Source organism: Salmo salar, chromosome ssa18, assembly GCF_905237065.1.
Source record: "Salmo salar chromosome ssa18, Ssal_v3.1, whole genome shotgun sequence".
Taxonomy (NCBI): domain Eukaryota; kingdom Metazoa; phylum Chordata; class Actinopteri; order Salmoniformes; family Salmonidae; genus Salmo; species Salmo salar.
Window position 1 is genome coordinate 56423947 of NC_059459.1, and position 16221 is coordinate 56440167.

Sequence of the window (16221 nt, forward strand, 5' to 3'; positions counted from 1 at the left end):
CCAACTGCCATCCTTCGAACTCACTTCACTGCTGCTGACAGCTATATTTATAATAATCTAATATCAAGAAGAGCATACCCACCATAACTCGTTTTTTCAATGTTTTGATCTATTTGCAGTATGGAGTGGTGATAATCCTAATTTCAATGCAATCATGTTTTAAGGTTTGTCAGTGCATGTTTATTTTTTTATTTAAACGTATTAATCCAAAGTGACAAGTGAAGTGCTTCCCTGGCACTACCACTGAGGTATAACAAAAACGGGCACCAGGGGCACAACTGGGCTGTCTGCGCGCGCGGGTAATGGTAGGCAAATGTCAAAGCCCAATCAAAGAGTGCGGCTCAATGATTGTCAAGATTAGAGTCCAATCGTGTTTCGAGGACATTGAGCGATGGCAGATTGACGCTATGTTTTATCCAATGATAACAACGGGCAACACATTTCAAAGCCCAATCAAAGAGTGGGGCTAAATGATTGTCAAGATAAGAGTCCAATCGTTTTTTGAGGAAGTTGAGACCCCATGTTTTATCCAATGAAAAGAGGGAACGTTTCGGCTAGCACTGCGCTACACCAATAGCTGAGCTTTGCTGTACAGTTCGTCCTCCTTTGTGATATTCCGCCGTGCGCCATCTTGTACACCCCCCAGCGCGAGTGGAGAAGGTTGTGGAAGTTGTTGAATTTCATGTTTCTTAATATATTTACAAGCCTAATTTAATTTGATACAACTTTAATTTGAAACAGAGCACATTTGGAAATGGCTACGGGAGCAAATGCAACCCCTCTGGGGAAGCTGCACCCGAGTATTGGCGCTAAACGAGGCTTTGAAGCCGGGCCCGGTGCGGGGTTAATGCCTACACCGGGGCCGCCTGTTTCCTTTCCCTCGCTCCCGAACTTTCAGCCCCCAATTCCAAACGTCTCTTTCCCGCAAGCTCACCCAGTATTTGCTGCGGTGGCCGCTTTTCCCACCCCGCCACAACCACCCCAAGGAGCAGGAATTCCGTCTCAGTCAGGTAAGCCAGGCTAACTAACGTTATCTAGAGAAAGGTCTGGAGTGTAGGGCTGTATGTGCGAGGCTGGTGTTGCTGGGCTTAGCTATCTAGATATGTTTTAGACGCTGATAGCTAACGTTAACTAACTGCTCATTGACGTTTATGCGAAACATTGCAACATTATCACACTTGCAAGTGAAGTGAACAAGATAAAGATGGCTAGACATTAATTAGTAATAGCTAACGCTAGTTAGCAAACAATGCGTGGTAGTTACAAGTACCTAGCCATCGTTAGGCTGGACACATTACATTTTTAACAATGCTTTTTTGTAATAAAAACTAGTTCATTGAATCCGCGGTGGAGCCCAGTTTCATAATATTACCTTATGTCCCAGCTGCCTGTCGTAGTTTTGAAGTAATCACGAAAAAACAGGCCTTATTTTTAGGGCATCTGTCACCCTGGCATCGTCTTAGCTGTGTAACGTTAGCTGACGTTAACGTTACTAATTTAACATTTAGCTAGTTGTCTGTTAATCCATTTGTAAATTCAGTGAACATGTATAAATACTCAAATTGAGAATACCCTCCATCTCATCTGTCAGACTTCGGTCAGAAAAAAGCCAGGAAAAGGAGCCGCTGGAGTAGCGAGACACCCGACCAGAAGACGGTCATTCCTGGCATGCCCACCGTCATCCCGCCTGGACTGACTCGGGATCAGGAGAGGGCCTATATAGGTAACCATCTTTTCCACTACAGTATAACCTAACTGAACTGTAAACTGCACTTTACTAGTGTTCTAGATTTACAGGAAATCAAAGTCAAGGGGTGTTACTGTATTGTGTTCTTTTTTACCTGACCCTGTGGGATCCAGTTGCCATGATTTTCTCACTTTTTGCATATTGAAATGTTATTCATAGTTCCTGACATGTTTGCTAAATTTCATCAGTTAGAGTTGATTGAATCAGATTACAGGACATGTTGGGTCACTCACTTGGTAGAGCTGGGAGACTGACCAAAGTTCAGACTGGTGCATAACCACAAACTGGTTCAAATGCATTCATCAAGATGATTCAAGTACAGTATTTGCCAATACATTGACAAAGCTTTGTAAAAAATTATGCAACTGAAGCTATAATTCAAAATCCTATTGCTCAGACGAAATTCAGTATTCTAATCCACTGAGTATACTAACTGGTTGATGTGGAGTGTGAAGGAAGGCCATTGTCCTAAGACAAGGAGGTACAGTAATGTGGTTCTCCTATAGCACACTTTTGGTAGCATTAAGGTTTGCATACCACTGGACATCCATTAGCAAATCAGAAAGGTGTTGCTGCTTGCCGTGTAATTGTTTTGGGCTGCAGGTCACTGTCCCCTTGTACTTCACCAGCTGCCCTGGCATGAAAGGGTCTACCCATGTTGTCCTTGTAACATGCAAAATTATTCCTTGATATCATACATGTGAGTTTAATGTGTGAGCAATGGCGAAAGCATCATACTCATTTCCAGTGCATCCTTTAAAATAGGCACTCATCTGGATGTTTTCAAACGAAATTAGTTTAAGAAACGGTCGGCTTGACAATAAATGCCTTTCAGCAGTAGTGTAACACCACCAAACTGGCTTTAGACACTTGTAGGGTGTTTGAAGCAGGTGAGTCTACCCCTCAATAACAGAAGGGGTTATCAATGTATGTCATTGTTTGGTTGGTCTTCCTCGGTATGTAAACATTCATTTCTGCCAGGGTTGGGCGGTATCCAGAACCTTTTTTTCTTTTCTTGATCCAGTAGGGGATTGATTGTCTGCTGTACCCTAAGAAGCTTTATCTTGCAAGCTAGCCACTTAGCTGGCAAGTTAGCAAGACAAATGCATAGCTGGAGCCCTGAGTTTGAGAATTGATTTGGCACATCTTGGATCGTTAACTTAGTTATAAGCAATTATTATTATTATATATATATATTTTTGTGTTAAGTCATGCTGTCTGTATTTCAAAATACCTCAGAATATGGCATACCGCCCAAGCCTAATTTGTGCCTGCCTTATGTTCTCACTTCTATGTTTACATTAATCATTCAAAACAAGAACTGCGGGGGGGGTCCAAAGGGATTTGTTGGAAGCCCGTAAGATGAAATGGCAGTGAAATATAAATTTACAGGGGCTGTCTTCATCTCTGGCATAATTTGTCAATTAAGCTGAAACTTCATAATTGAGTCATTGTTGAATCTTGCCAGGAAGAGGTGGGAGTTTTTGGCAGTTGGGGGGGTAAATTTGGTCATGATCCCATACAGACAGAAATGTGCATGTCATGAGTGATTTTATTTTTGTTCCTTCTCATTTTACATAACAAATAGCTCCTCAGCTGTAGCTCTTCAGCAGTGCAGACAGTGACTCTTCAACTTTATTAATGTATATTGTGTTAGTCCTACTTGTGGATCAGGTTCCCCTTTTATGCCAAAGCCACATTCAACTACCGTCGTATGACAATCTCAAATTTGAATTATTCTTGAATCGTTTGGGGTGGGGTTTGGAATGTGGTTAATTTATGCTGGCGGGCATCGAATGGAACCCTGGTCTAATGATCCACGCTAAAATGTTGCTGTTTAAACCCTTCATCACTGGGATGCCAAATTTTTCACCTGTGCATTTGTAAAACATCCTGGAGCTTGTTAGCTATTGATGACAGTTCAATGAATTGTTTCTAGAGTTTTGCATGGTCATTTTGGTACCTCCGTTTCCCAGAAATGAAGAAGGGTTTTTACTCGTGTAGAATATTTGCTGAAATTCAAAGTCATTTTATTCCCCTTGTATTTTCATGTAAATTATTCATCATTCATTGTAGTCATGTGTTTTTGCCTCTCAAACAAATGAGACAGTGCAATCTTAATTCAAGCACTGTCTCCAGTTGAATATTATTGTTGTAACCACATTTCTCTCCATCCTTCTTGTTTTTCTTTCCTAACCTGAATTCTTCCAGTCCAACTGCAGATCGAAGACCTGACTCGTAAACTGCGTACAGGAGACCTGGGAATCCCTGTTAACCCTGAGGACAGGTCGGGAAAAGTTTTAAACCCACGAACAGTAACATTTTCTCTACCTTGTCGTTCTTTTGACGCCAAATGTTGGTCTTTGGTAAAATTAGACATATTTTTCAGAAGATGCTTTAGGTCCTAAAGTTTAGTAGCCATTGTAAGGATTAGTTATTATCCAGCAGTGGTAGTGCCATAATATAGAAGAAAAAGAAACGCACACCTATTAAGGCGAGGTGCTGGCTAGCGGAGTAGAAAACTTGAAAATAAGGGAGAGCCGCACACTCTAGCAGCTCAGATGCAAAAATTGAATATCCAACGTTTCGCCATAATATGATATGCTTCTCCTTCCAGTAGTATTTAGGGATGTCATACTTCTGGGTGCTTATAGTCACAACTTCCAGGAAGACTGAAGACTAAAGTTTTCCTCAGAATTACTTTTCAGTGTTACATCCCAATCTGCAGAGTTGGGTAGGTTACTTTGTAAATGTAATCCGTTAGTTACTAGTTACCTGTCCAAAACTGTAATCAGTTGGGTACCTTTTGGATTACCCAAACTCCTTAATGAGATCACTTCCCCTTTAGACGCATTAGAAGACAAAAAGGACCCATTCCTATTCCTGCTCTTTTCCGGCAACCCATCAAACACATTTGGTGTGCCATCATAATGGTCTCTGACCTGTGGTCAGTCTCACTCAGATGGAACAAACTCAAACTTGCACTTTTTTTCAATGCTGAATTGAATGTCATTGAGAAAACAAAGGTGTTCAAATGTACATTTTAGTCATTTAGCAGGTGCTCTTATCCAGAGCGACTTATATTGTTGCCTTAATCTTAAGACAGCTAGGTGAGACAACATATCACAATTGTAGCAAGTACATTTTCCTTCAACAAAGTAGTTATCAGAAAAGTCAGTGGTCGTAGGAAAAGAAAGGTGCATGTGTGTGTGTATGATTACTTTTTTACTCCCCGGCCAATTTGTTAGATGTAGCTCTTCATTTCTGAATTGGTAGGAATCTAAATTGGAAGGATTACAAAGTGGTAATTATATAAACCTTATGGCTCTGCGTCAAGGTGTGCTGTGAAGTTACCATGGTCACCTCTTGCTTACTTGGTGTTCAAGCATTTCCAGTTTACATTTATTCCCATCTAAATGAGCCTCGTTTGAGTTTGTACCCTTATAATATTCTTATATTCCATAATTATTTTCTTATACTTAAATGGTATCATTGTCTCCTGACAGATGGAATTATTACTATGCATTACTTTGTGCTCTGTCAAAAGACAATTGCCCTAATATTCTGAACTCCCCTATGTATTTATTTGGACAGTGAAACTAAAATGTTTAATTTCAATTTATACTCCAGCATTTTGCATCTGGTATCAAATGTTTTATCAGGCAAAAGTACAGAATTTCACCTTTCATTTGTGGAGATTTTCATACATATCTGTTTTACCGTTTAGAAATGAATGCACTTTATGCATGTAGTCTCCCTCCCCCATTTGAAAGCTTAAAAACAGTTTTCAGGTGGGTATGGGCCTGGTTGCATAAAACATGTTAAGTGTTTCCCGTAAGGGTTTACCTTATCGAATAATTTTCCCTTACCTAAGGGAATTGTTTAAGGGCGTTGCATAAAGCCCCTCAAATATTTCCTTAGGTAAGGGCATACATAAGGGGTTTTAGGGTAGTTTGAAGGCATGTATAGCAGGAGGAGCATCTGGTTACCATGGAGATGGCCTGATTCACTGACTAAACATCTCCTCAAAGAGATTGCTTTCATTTTGTGAGATAGCAAAGTTAAATTTATACAGCCAAGACAGGATAATCAATTTGCTTCAGAAGATAATAAACCATGTTTCTTGTAGTTACTTTTTTCTCAGCTTGTTTATATTACTTTCTAGTACGTCAAGCTAGCTTACAGAGTAGCTGTAGCTAACTAGCCAGCTAGCTTTGTAGCCATGGATCGTGCACCTTCCATTGTTTAGCTAAGTAGTTAGCTGGTTGACGTTTTCCTTTTGTAACCAGAGCAGATGAAATCAACATTCACCTCTACAAATGTTGTTTACATTGATATCCATACATAATGAGGCAGTTAAGGGACCTCATGGACACCCTTAACCTTTGTACTTAGTTTAACGGGGAAATTCACCCTAAAATATTTTGTCCAACTGACTTCAAGTTAAGGAAAAAGATGAGGGGAAAATTTACCTAAGGTGTTTTATGCAACCGGGCCGTGATATTTGTTCCACTGTAACTTTCTCACTCATCATTTTTCACAATTAATTCATGAATATCTAGAATCATGGTAACATCCACCTTAATGTAGAAGTTTTCAAAAACGTATTATATTCTTATTTACAATATAAGTGACTACAAAATGACACAGTACATTATTTATCATTTAGTTCCTATTGGGCAAAACAACAATCTGAAACACAAACTGCGAATGCATCCAACAAGTTTGACGTGCCACAAGCTTGATGTAGTCATTGCGTGCTAGGAATATGGGACCAAATACTACACTTTTGACTACTTTAATACGCTATGAGGGGAATTTAGCCAAATACTAATATATATTTATTCAAATGGGGGGACTAGATGCATAAAGTGCCTTCATTACTAAATGGTAAAACATATGAAACATTTGATCTCTAATCCAAAATGCTAGACTAAAGAGCCAAATGTCGCTTCACTGTCCAAATAAATACGTAGGGGAGTGTATATCACACTTACTATATATTTCCTACGGCCTTAGCTGTGACCTCTTGTATTTATCTATCATAGTCTTATTTTTGTTGACTATAATTGAGCTAATATGTCGACGTGTGCGTCATGGTTTAGCCATTTTCTGTCAACTCCGATGTTGACAATGTGTTTGAATTTTTTAGAATGCATCTTAGATTAACACCATTTCTTCAACTTAAAAGTAGGTTTGGGTCAGTACTTATGACAAAGTTAATCTATTATTGGTTTAACAGCTTATTATGATTGCTTATAATTTAGAGTTTGTGATTGCATATTTCTCCTTTTGATAGTCATAGAGCTGTAAGTTAAAGTGAGTAAGTAGACCCAGATCTAACATCTTAAATAGTTACTCAATGATATACAGATTGCTATATGAACAACCAACTAGGACAAGTTTGGTTTTCAGTAATGGGTTTCTTTAGAATAACCTTTTTCTGCCAGTGCTTGACCTGACTTTAATCCTAATGTGTTACCCTTTTTTCTTGGCTTGTCTCGTAAATTCAAATGGTCCAACCATTGTTAGATTCCACCTGAAACCTGACAAATGAACATTTAACCGTTGGGTGTTTTTCCATGGTCATTAATGGGTTTTCCGTAATGAAGCTTCCCAAAGTTCCGCCCAGTGGGTTCGACAGTATTCCAGTTGGAACTTTGAGGCTCTGGAGGAGAAACCCCTCTGATCCTGGCTATTCCGGAACGACACAGATCAGCTCTGACACTGTAGTAGTCTGCATCTATTATTCCAGCAGGAAATGTCATATTATTTTTATGAGTGTGAGATTGATATCTCTTTGTTGGCCACTGTCCCTGTCATCTGTATTTGACATAGTTTCATTGTAATCTTAATCAGATATTTCCACAGCGACAACAAAAAGCTCATCGCAGGACGCTAATAATGTCACTCCAACAAATAACGGGAGTGTTTCAGGTTGTCACCGGTGGAAATTTCAAGATATAAAAAGAGAACCCTTCCCTCTATTTAGATTTTTCTACTTTTTCTCTCCTGAATTGTTCGCCCAAATGTTAGCTCTCTTGTGGGTGAGCGCTCTATGAAAAGGGTTAACTTCTAATCATAATTCATTTTCTCTAACCCCAAATTACCCCTCGTCACCTTAACCTTTTTCAAACGCAGAGCCTCTAATGCAGCGTAACAGGTTTTCAGGTGTTCCGTCCAAGAGGAGGTATGGACCTGGCTTAAACACCCACCACCTCAGCATCCAATATGGCACCATCCGACTCCCAAAACCAGCAGTTCCTTGAGGAATGCATCCTTTTTTTGGTTGCCCTTTACAACCTGTATGCAGGATTAATTCTGTCCCCTCCCCCTTTTTTCTTTTATGCTGAACAAAAATATAAACACAACATGCAACAATTTCAAAGAGTTTACTGAGTTACAGTTCATATAAGGAAATCATTCAATTGAAATAAATTCATGAGGCCCTAATCTATGGATTTCACATGACTGGGAATACAGATATGCATCTGTTGGTCACAGATACCTTTAAAAAAGGTAGGGGCGTGGATCAGAAAACCAGTCAGTATCTGGTGTGACCACCGTTTGCCTCATGCAGCGTGACACATCTCCTTTGCAGAGTTGATCAGGCTGTTGATTGTGGCCTGTGGAATGTTGTCCCACTCATCTTCAATGGCTGTTTGAAGTTGCTGGATGTTGGCGAGAACTGGAACACGCTGTCGTACACGTCAGTTCAGAGCATCCTAAACGTGCTTAATGGGTGACATGTCTGGTGAGTAAGCGTTGTCCGTAGCTTATGCCTGCCCATACCATAACCCCACAGCCACCATGGGGCACTCTGTTCACAATGTTGACAACAGCAAACAGCTCGCCCACACGACACCAAGCACGTCGTCTGCGGTTGTGAGGCCGGTTGGACGTACTGCCAAATAGTCTAAAATGACATTTGAGGCGGCTTATGGTAGAGAAATTAACATTCAGTTCTCTGGCAACAGCTCAGGTGGACATTCCTGCCGTCAGATGCCAATTAGTGGCCTTGTGTTGTCCTCAGCACAAGATGCACCTGTGTAATGATCATGCTGTTTAATCAGCTTCTTGATATGCCACACTTGTCGGGTGGCTCGATTATTATTATATATTTTTTTTATGTCGATTGATTATCTTGGTAAAGGAGAAATGCTCACCAACATAAGCTTTTTGTGCATATGGAATATTCCTGTGATCTTTTATTTTCGCTCATAAAACATGAGACCAACATGTTGTGTTCATATTTTTGTTCAGTGTAGATATATTTATTTGATGAAGTTGTCGTTGCCCCTTCAGAGTAGTCTTTATTACATATCACAAGGTGATATGTCCCCATTTTTCAGACGTGTATAAAATACCAGAACCCAATTGGCCAGTCAAACGCTACAGCCTATTAGCAACCGACATTTCCTTTTGAGAATGCAAAAACTAACACCAATATTGATATCTCATAACAAGCCCTATGAGAGAACACTTTCTTTTCTCCACCAGTGACCGAAATGCTTGCTGTAACCATTGTTTCTCTTGCATTGCCTTCCCTTCACTGATAAGTGGCTTGGGGACATGACCATGCTATTATCAAGTGTTCCTTAAAATGTTTTATTTCATGGTAACATTATTTAAGGCATAGTTAGACATAGAGAAACTTGTGTATGATTGTCAATGGTCTTAGAGCTATTAATGGTTGTCTGTCTACTCTCTCCCCCTCCCCAAGGTCCCCGTCTCCAGAGCCCATCTACAACAGCGAGGGGAAGAGGCTGAATACCAGGGAGTACCGCACACGCAAAAAGATCGAGGAGGAGCGTCACTCCCTCATCACCGATATGGTGGCACTCAACCCTGAGTTCAAGCCCCCCGCTGACTACAAGTATGTTTTCTCTATCTCCTAACATAGTCTTGTTTATTTGGATCCCCGTTAGCCGTTATTAAAGCAACAACTGTTAACCCTCTAGTTTGTTTCCTGCTCCTCCCAGAATTGTTTATTACTTGTTTGTTCCCTATGGTGTTGTGGCAATAACTCATTTTCCTTTTATGGTTGGTCTGAATTTCAGAGCTATTGCTGTAGGTCTCTGGTACTTTTCACACGGCTTCTGAGAACAGCCATGCTTTATTTTCTTCACCTTGGCATGAATGTGTAGAGACTGGGTTATAGCCTTCACTATACTGAACATAGTTGTCCCCCACAGGCCCCCAGCTACTAGGGTCAACGACAAGGTGATGATCCCACAGGACGAGTACCCCGAGATTAACTTTGTTGGGTTGCTCATTGGGCCACGGTGAGTTATAGTCCTTTACCATGGATCGATCGAATGTTCCTTTTGTGTTGTGGGTCTATTTGGGGATTTGCCTAGAAGTCCAGTAGGTGGCGCCTATGAGTCCTTACTGCAACACACACACTGAGTGTGTTACTTGTGTCCTTGCAGTGGCAACACCCTGAAGAACATAGAGAAGGAGTGCTGTGCCAAGATCATGATCCGTGGCAAGGGCTCGGTGAAGGAGGGCAAGGTGGGCCGTAAGGACGGTCAGATGCTGCCGGGGGAGGACGAGCCGCTGCACGCCCTGGTCACCGCCAACACCATGGAGAACGTCAAGAAGGCGGTGGAACAGGTCAGCTCACACCCCCACACCCATCATACTCACAACTCATTATCTACTATTAGCTTACCTTTGTGTCCATTGAGTTGGATTGTACTGCCACTATGCAGTTGTATTTTGATTTGTCCACACATACTGAGAGTGGTCCAATCTTGTCTCCTCCGTAGATCCGTACCATCCTGAAGCAGGGTATCGAGACCCCCGAGGACCAGAACGACCTCAGGAAGATGCAGCTGAGGGAATTGGCCAGACTCAACGGCACCCTGAGAGAGGACGACAACCGGTGAGCCTGCCACATTTTGACAGCAGCCATTCTGTGACGGTTGCATAATCATGTACCCTGCCTGGCCTGGATAAATCTGCTCTCCTCTTCACGTCTCTTGGTTAAATATGAAATGCTTCTCTTTGTTCCCCACCCAGGATCCTTCGTCCGTGGCAGAGCACTGAACCCCGCAGTGTCACCAATACCACCCTCTGTACCAAGTGCGGTGGCGCAGGCCACATCTCCTCTGACTGCAAGTTCACCAGGTAGCTAACCAGCTACATACTGTTGTGTAAAGGATTTCTGGTCAGAAAGCAGTCTTTTTGCTTAAACACACTGAATGGAAGATCATTTTTTGCTAGCCCAATCTGGTACTACAGATGCCAGGAACCTGCCCCTTGAGGCGTTGCAGTCGGACTGTAAGTGTGGAGTCTGTAAGTGTGGAGTCTGTAAGTGTGGAGTCTGTAAGTGTGGAGTCTGTAAGTGTGGAGTCTGTAAGTGTGGAGTCTGTAAGTGTGGAGTCTGTAAGTGTGGAGTCTGTAAGTGTGGAGTCTGTAAGTGTGGAGTCTGTAAGTGTGGAGTCTGTAAGTGTGGAGTCTGTAAGTGTGGAGTCTGTGTCATGAGGGGCGTAGAGTGACATGTCTACACAGAGGACCCAGAACAGTGGCTACTTGGAGTGATTATAGTTCTGACAGAAAATAAGGCCATTCAGGATCTTTTCCAAAAATCAACCATGTATTATAAGGACCTCTCTCCTCTCTCTAGCTCCTTTGCGGCGCCCAGGGCCGGTGAGCCTCCCCAGTCTGCCCAGGACAAGGCCCGTATGGACAAGGAGTATCTGTCCCTCATGGCTGAGCTAGGCGAGGCCCCTGTTCCCTCCTCTGGCGGGGGACACTCCAACAACCAGAACAGTGGTCACAACAGAGGCAACAACAACAACCAGCCACCACCGGTGAGTTAAATGAAGTGACTAGCACGACCCAAGCTTCCATTTTCTTAGTCTATCCATAAAAATAGGCCTTTACATTCCAAGTTAGAAGATTGATGGATTTGAATTTCATCAGCAGATGAACAAACAATACAGCAGATAAACAATACAACGATAAACAATACAAGTGCCTCTCATCTCATTCTGTGTTTGTACTGCAGAGCCGTCCTCCCTGGATGAACTCTGGCCAGTCTGAGAACAGGAACTTCAACAGCATGCACGGAGGCCACGGTGGTCATGGCAACCAACACGGGGGTCATGGCAACCACGGGGGTCACGGAGGTCACGGAGGCCACCACAACTTCCCACCCCCCATGTCCAACATGGGAGGGCACAACATGCCCCCCAACAATGGAATGCCACCCCCGTGGATGCAGCCCCCACCGCCCCCCATGGGCCAGGGACACGGACACCATATGGGTAGGAGGGAGACAGCCTGCTGTCAATGTGCCGTCTTTGTTGTTGTAGCCCGCTTCCGTTTTGTTATCCCAGTTTGTAAATTGCGTTGGTGGTGTCATGTACACACAAATGTAATAAACACAGGCCGTCTGGGCTTTGTCTTTGTAATCCAATCGGTTGTGCCATCTTGTGTCCATATTTTCTCCGTTTGTCTTCAGGTCTGCTGCCACCACCCATGGGTATGATGCCACCACCACCTCCGCCCCCCAACAACCAGCCTCCCCCGCCACCTTCAGGTCCCCTGCCACCATGGCAACAGCAGGCCCCCCCACCCCCTCCCGCCAGCAGCATGGCCACTAGTGCACCACTGCCATGGCAACAGAGTAAGAACACTAGCCGCAGGCTCTTTGTTTCTGAAGCTTTGACCAGTTAAACAGAAAAGTACAGCCAGTTTCTCACACTTTTCGAGATTTGACACATGGCTGCTTTACATAGACAATGTTTTAAGTGTTGCATCATTCCTGTAAGATCTTAGAGGGATTTCTAATGTTGAGTAAGTGCAGCATGTTGTTTGTTGTATGTCCTACTAACTAAAGTTCTTTCCTCCCCAGATACCACCACGACATCCAGTCCTGGCTCTGGCAACCTTCCCCCCTGGCAGCAGCCCCAACAGTCCGCTGCCTCAGCCACCCAGCCCCCTCCGCCCATGGGCAACCCCTCCATGGTCCCCCCTCCGCCCGGGGTGCAGCCCCCTCTCCCCCCCGGTGCCCCACCTCCCCCTCCTCCCCCACCCCCCGGCTCGGCCGGCATGATGTACGCCCCTCCTCCCCCTCCGCCCATGGACCCCTCCAACTTTGTCACCATGATGGGGATGGGGGTGGCAGGCATGCCCCCCTTCGGTATGCCCCCCGCACCACCACCTCCACCCCCTCAGAATTAAACACCCTCTGTAACCTCCCCAGGTTCCTCAGTCTCAACCACACAGCCCTCCCAGATTTTACTCAGCACCATGGACTCGCAGCACACCACACAACCAGCTACCCAATGGACTGATACACAGCTCTGCCCAGGGCATATAGTTTTTGTTCAGTAAAATGACATGACCTGTGCTATACTCCCTTAATCACAGTCATGGTTAACGTGCAGAGAAACTCCTCAAACAAGGGAGGTGGTGTGGTTGAATTTGTACATTTTCTTTACAGAATTTCTGTTTTTAAAAGTTAGTGTTTTTGTTGACTGTGTAGGCTCTCTTGTGTCCATCCAACACTGCTGCTGTGCATAGAGTATATGGTATGCCTTGTATCTATTTTGCAGGGCTTACTCCCTCCATGGTTGGTTTATAACTGTCTCACCATCTCTCACACCAAATAAATCACCTCAAACAAAAGCTTTGGTTTGCCGACTGGACTGGAGCTGAAGCTTAGTAACTATTTGTTTTCATTTACGTGATCTTTTACTGTTCTGATGATCCAGCCAGTTTAGTAGGCATGGCAGTCCAATGGGCTCAAGCTTCATTCATCGTCATGTTCCATTCATTTGCTGTCGTTTCACAGCGCTGGATATTTTTGTAATTAAACCTGATGTGAAGTGTAATTGCTCAGATCTTTTGGATGTGAGAATCTCCTTCCTAATTATTTTGTCAGAAAAACGGGTCTTTTGTAATACTGTCTGATTTCATATAGGTTTTGGGTTCTATCAATTTGTTTGCATAATTTCTAATCCCCTATAATTTTATTTTGTATTTTTTTTTTTTTAACCCTGTAAACTGTTTCTAATGAACTTTTTCCCCAGATGCGAGTTAATTTAGGTCCATGAGGATGCAGCAGGGAATAGGATCCTAGAGCGAGTTGGCTTAAAAGATACACTGAACAACTTCTGATTCTGATCGTATGCTTGATTGTTCTGTTAACAACCTCTCCCCTCCTTGCTTTGATCTGTAGCTGTGTGCAGTGCTTATATTGCTTCCGCAACATCACCACGCCTTCTGTTCCCTTTTTGTTGCTTAATGAGAAAAAAAGAAGAAATGATGTTAGATGTTATACAATTGTATTTTTACTCTATTTTTGGAATTGGTTTGTCAGCCCTGTTTTCGGTCTAGCCTGAATGAATAGTCCTTGCCATGTTGCTTGATTGTTATTAAACAGAAAATCTTTAATTTTGCAGTCATTTTCTTCTTGCCTTGCAAAGTGTCTTTCATCACTGACGCTTGAATAAAGCTTCCGCAGACCATCGTTTTAATCCGTGTAGACAGAATGCTTGCTCAGCCTCCCTCAATTTATGTAACATCCCAGTCATGAGGCTGTTTTTCTGTGTACTATGTCTGCAGTCCTACATCCAAGAAAACTACTTGTATTCTTGGTTTTACTTTAGTTTCTTTCACATGTCTTGTGTAAATCAATCTTGCAGGTAAAAACAAAAGTGTGCAGGTGAGGTTGGGTTTATGAAAACCACACAAAAAAACATGTACAGTTGAAGTCAGAAGTTTACATACACATTTTAAACTCAGTTTTTCCACAATCCCTGACATTTAATCCTTGTAAAAATTGCCTGTTAGGTTAGTTAGGATCACTTAAAATGTGAAATGTCAGAATAATAGTAGAGAACTATTTATTTCAGCTTTTATTTCTATCATCGCATTCCCAGTGGGTCAGAAGTTTACACACACTCAATTAGTATTTGGAAGCATTGCCTTTAAATTGTTTAACTTGGGCCAAACATTTCGGGTAGCCTTCCACAAGCTTCCCACAATAAGTTGGATGAATTTTGGCCCATTCCTCCTGACAGCTGCTTTAACTGAGTCAGGATTGTAGGCCACACAGGTTTTCAGTTCTGCCCACAAATTTTCTATAGGATTGAGGTTAGGGCTTTGTGATGGCCACTCCAATACCTTGACTTTGTTGTCCTTAAGCCATTTTGCCATAACTTTGGAAGTATGCTTGGGGTCATTGTCCATTTGGAAGACCCATTTGCGACCAAGCTTTAACTTCCTGACTGATGTCTTGAGGTGTTGCTTCAATATATCCCCATAATTTTCCATCCTCATGATGCCATCTATTTTGTGAACTGCAGCAAAGCACCCCCACAACATGATGCTGCCACCCCCGTGCTTCACGGTTGGGATGGTGTTCTTCAGCTTGCAAGCCACACCCTTTTTCCTCCAAACATAACGATGGTCATTATGGCCAAACTGTTGTATTTTTGTTTCATCAGACCAGCGGACATTTGTACAAAAAGTACGATCTTTGCTCCATGTGCAGTTGCAAACTGTAGTCTTGCTTTTTTATGGCGGTTTTGGAGCAGTGGCATCTTTCTTGCGGCCTTTCAGGTTATGTCGATATAGGACTCATTTTACTGCGGATATAGATACTTTTGTACCTGTTTCCTCCAGCATCTTACATTTACATTTAAGTCATTTAGCAGACGCTCTTATCCAGAGCGACTTACAAATTGGTGCATTCACCTTATGATATCCAGTGGGACAACCACTTTACAATAGTGCATCTAAATCTTTTAAGGGGGGGTTAGAAGGATTACTTTATCCTATCCTAGGTATTCCTTAAAGAGGTGGGGTTTCAGGTGTCTCCGGAAGGTGGTGATTGACTCCGAAGTCCTGGCGTCGTGAGGGAGCATGTTCCACCATTGGGGTGCCAGAGCAGCGAACAGTTTTGACTGGGCTGAGCGGGAACTGTGCTTCCTCAGAGGTAGGGGGGCCAGCAGGCCAGAGGTGGATGAACGCAGTGCCCTTGTTTGGGTGTAGGGCCTGATCAGAGCCTGAAGGTATGGAGGTGCCGTTCCCTTCACAGCTCCGTAGGCAATCACCATGGTCTTGTAGCGGATGCGAGCTTCAACTGGAAGCCAGTGGAGAGAGCGGAGGAGCGGGGTGACGTGAGAGAACTTGGGAAGGATGAACACCAGACGGGCTGCGGCGTTCTGGATGAGTTGTAGGGGTTTAATGGCACAGGCAGGGAGCCCAGCCAACAGCGAGTTGCAGTAATCCAGACGGGAGATGACAAGTGCCTGGATTAGGACCTGCGCCGCTTCCTGTGTGAGGCAGGGTCGTACTCTGCGAATGTTGTAGAGCATGAACCTACAGGATCGGGTCACCGCCTTGATGTTAGTGGAGAACGACAGGGTGTTGTCCAGGATCACGCCAAGGTTCTTAGCACTCTGGGAGGAGGGGACAAGGGAGTTGTCAACCGTGATGGCAAGATCATGGAACGG

At 43.3% G+C, this 16221-nt stretch overlaps 1 protein-coding gene across 2 annotated transcripts; it reads left to right on the top strand.

Moving 5' to 3' along the window:
• The first annotated feature begins 612 nt into the window (after positions 1–612).
• On the top strand, positions 613–14155 carry LOC106577532 (splicing factor 1). 2 transcript variants are annotated; one of them, XM_014155642.2, is made up of 12 exons: positions 613–1010; positions 1592–1723; positions 3959–4034; positions 9471–9623; positions 9943–10032; positions 10180–10363; positions 10519–10634; positions 10772–10879; positions 11379–11565; positions 11763–12021; positions 12219–12383; positions 12612–14155. In XM_014155642.2, the coding sequence occupies exons 1-12, from the start codon at positions 755–757 to the stop codon at positions 12938–12940; spliced, it is 2055 nt and encodes a 684-aa protein (XP_014011117.1). In that variant the 5' UTR covers positions 613–754; the 3' UTR covers positions 12941–14155. The 2 variants fall into 2 exon arrangements, with proteins under 2 accessions (XP_014011117.1, XP_045557282.1); XM_045701326.1 differs by lacking the exons at positions 613–1010; positions 3959–4034.
• Positions 14156–16221: the final 2066 nt, after the last annotated feature.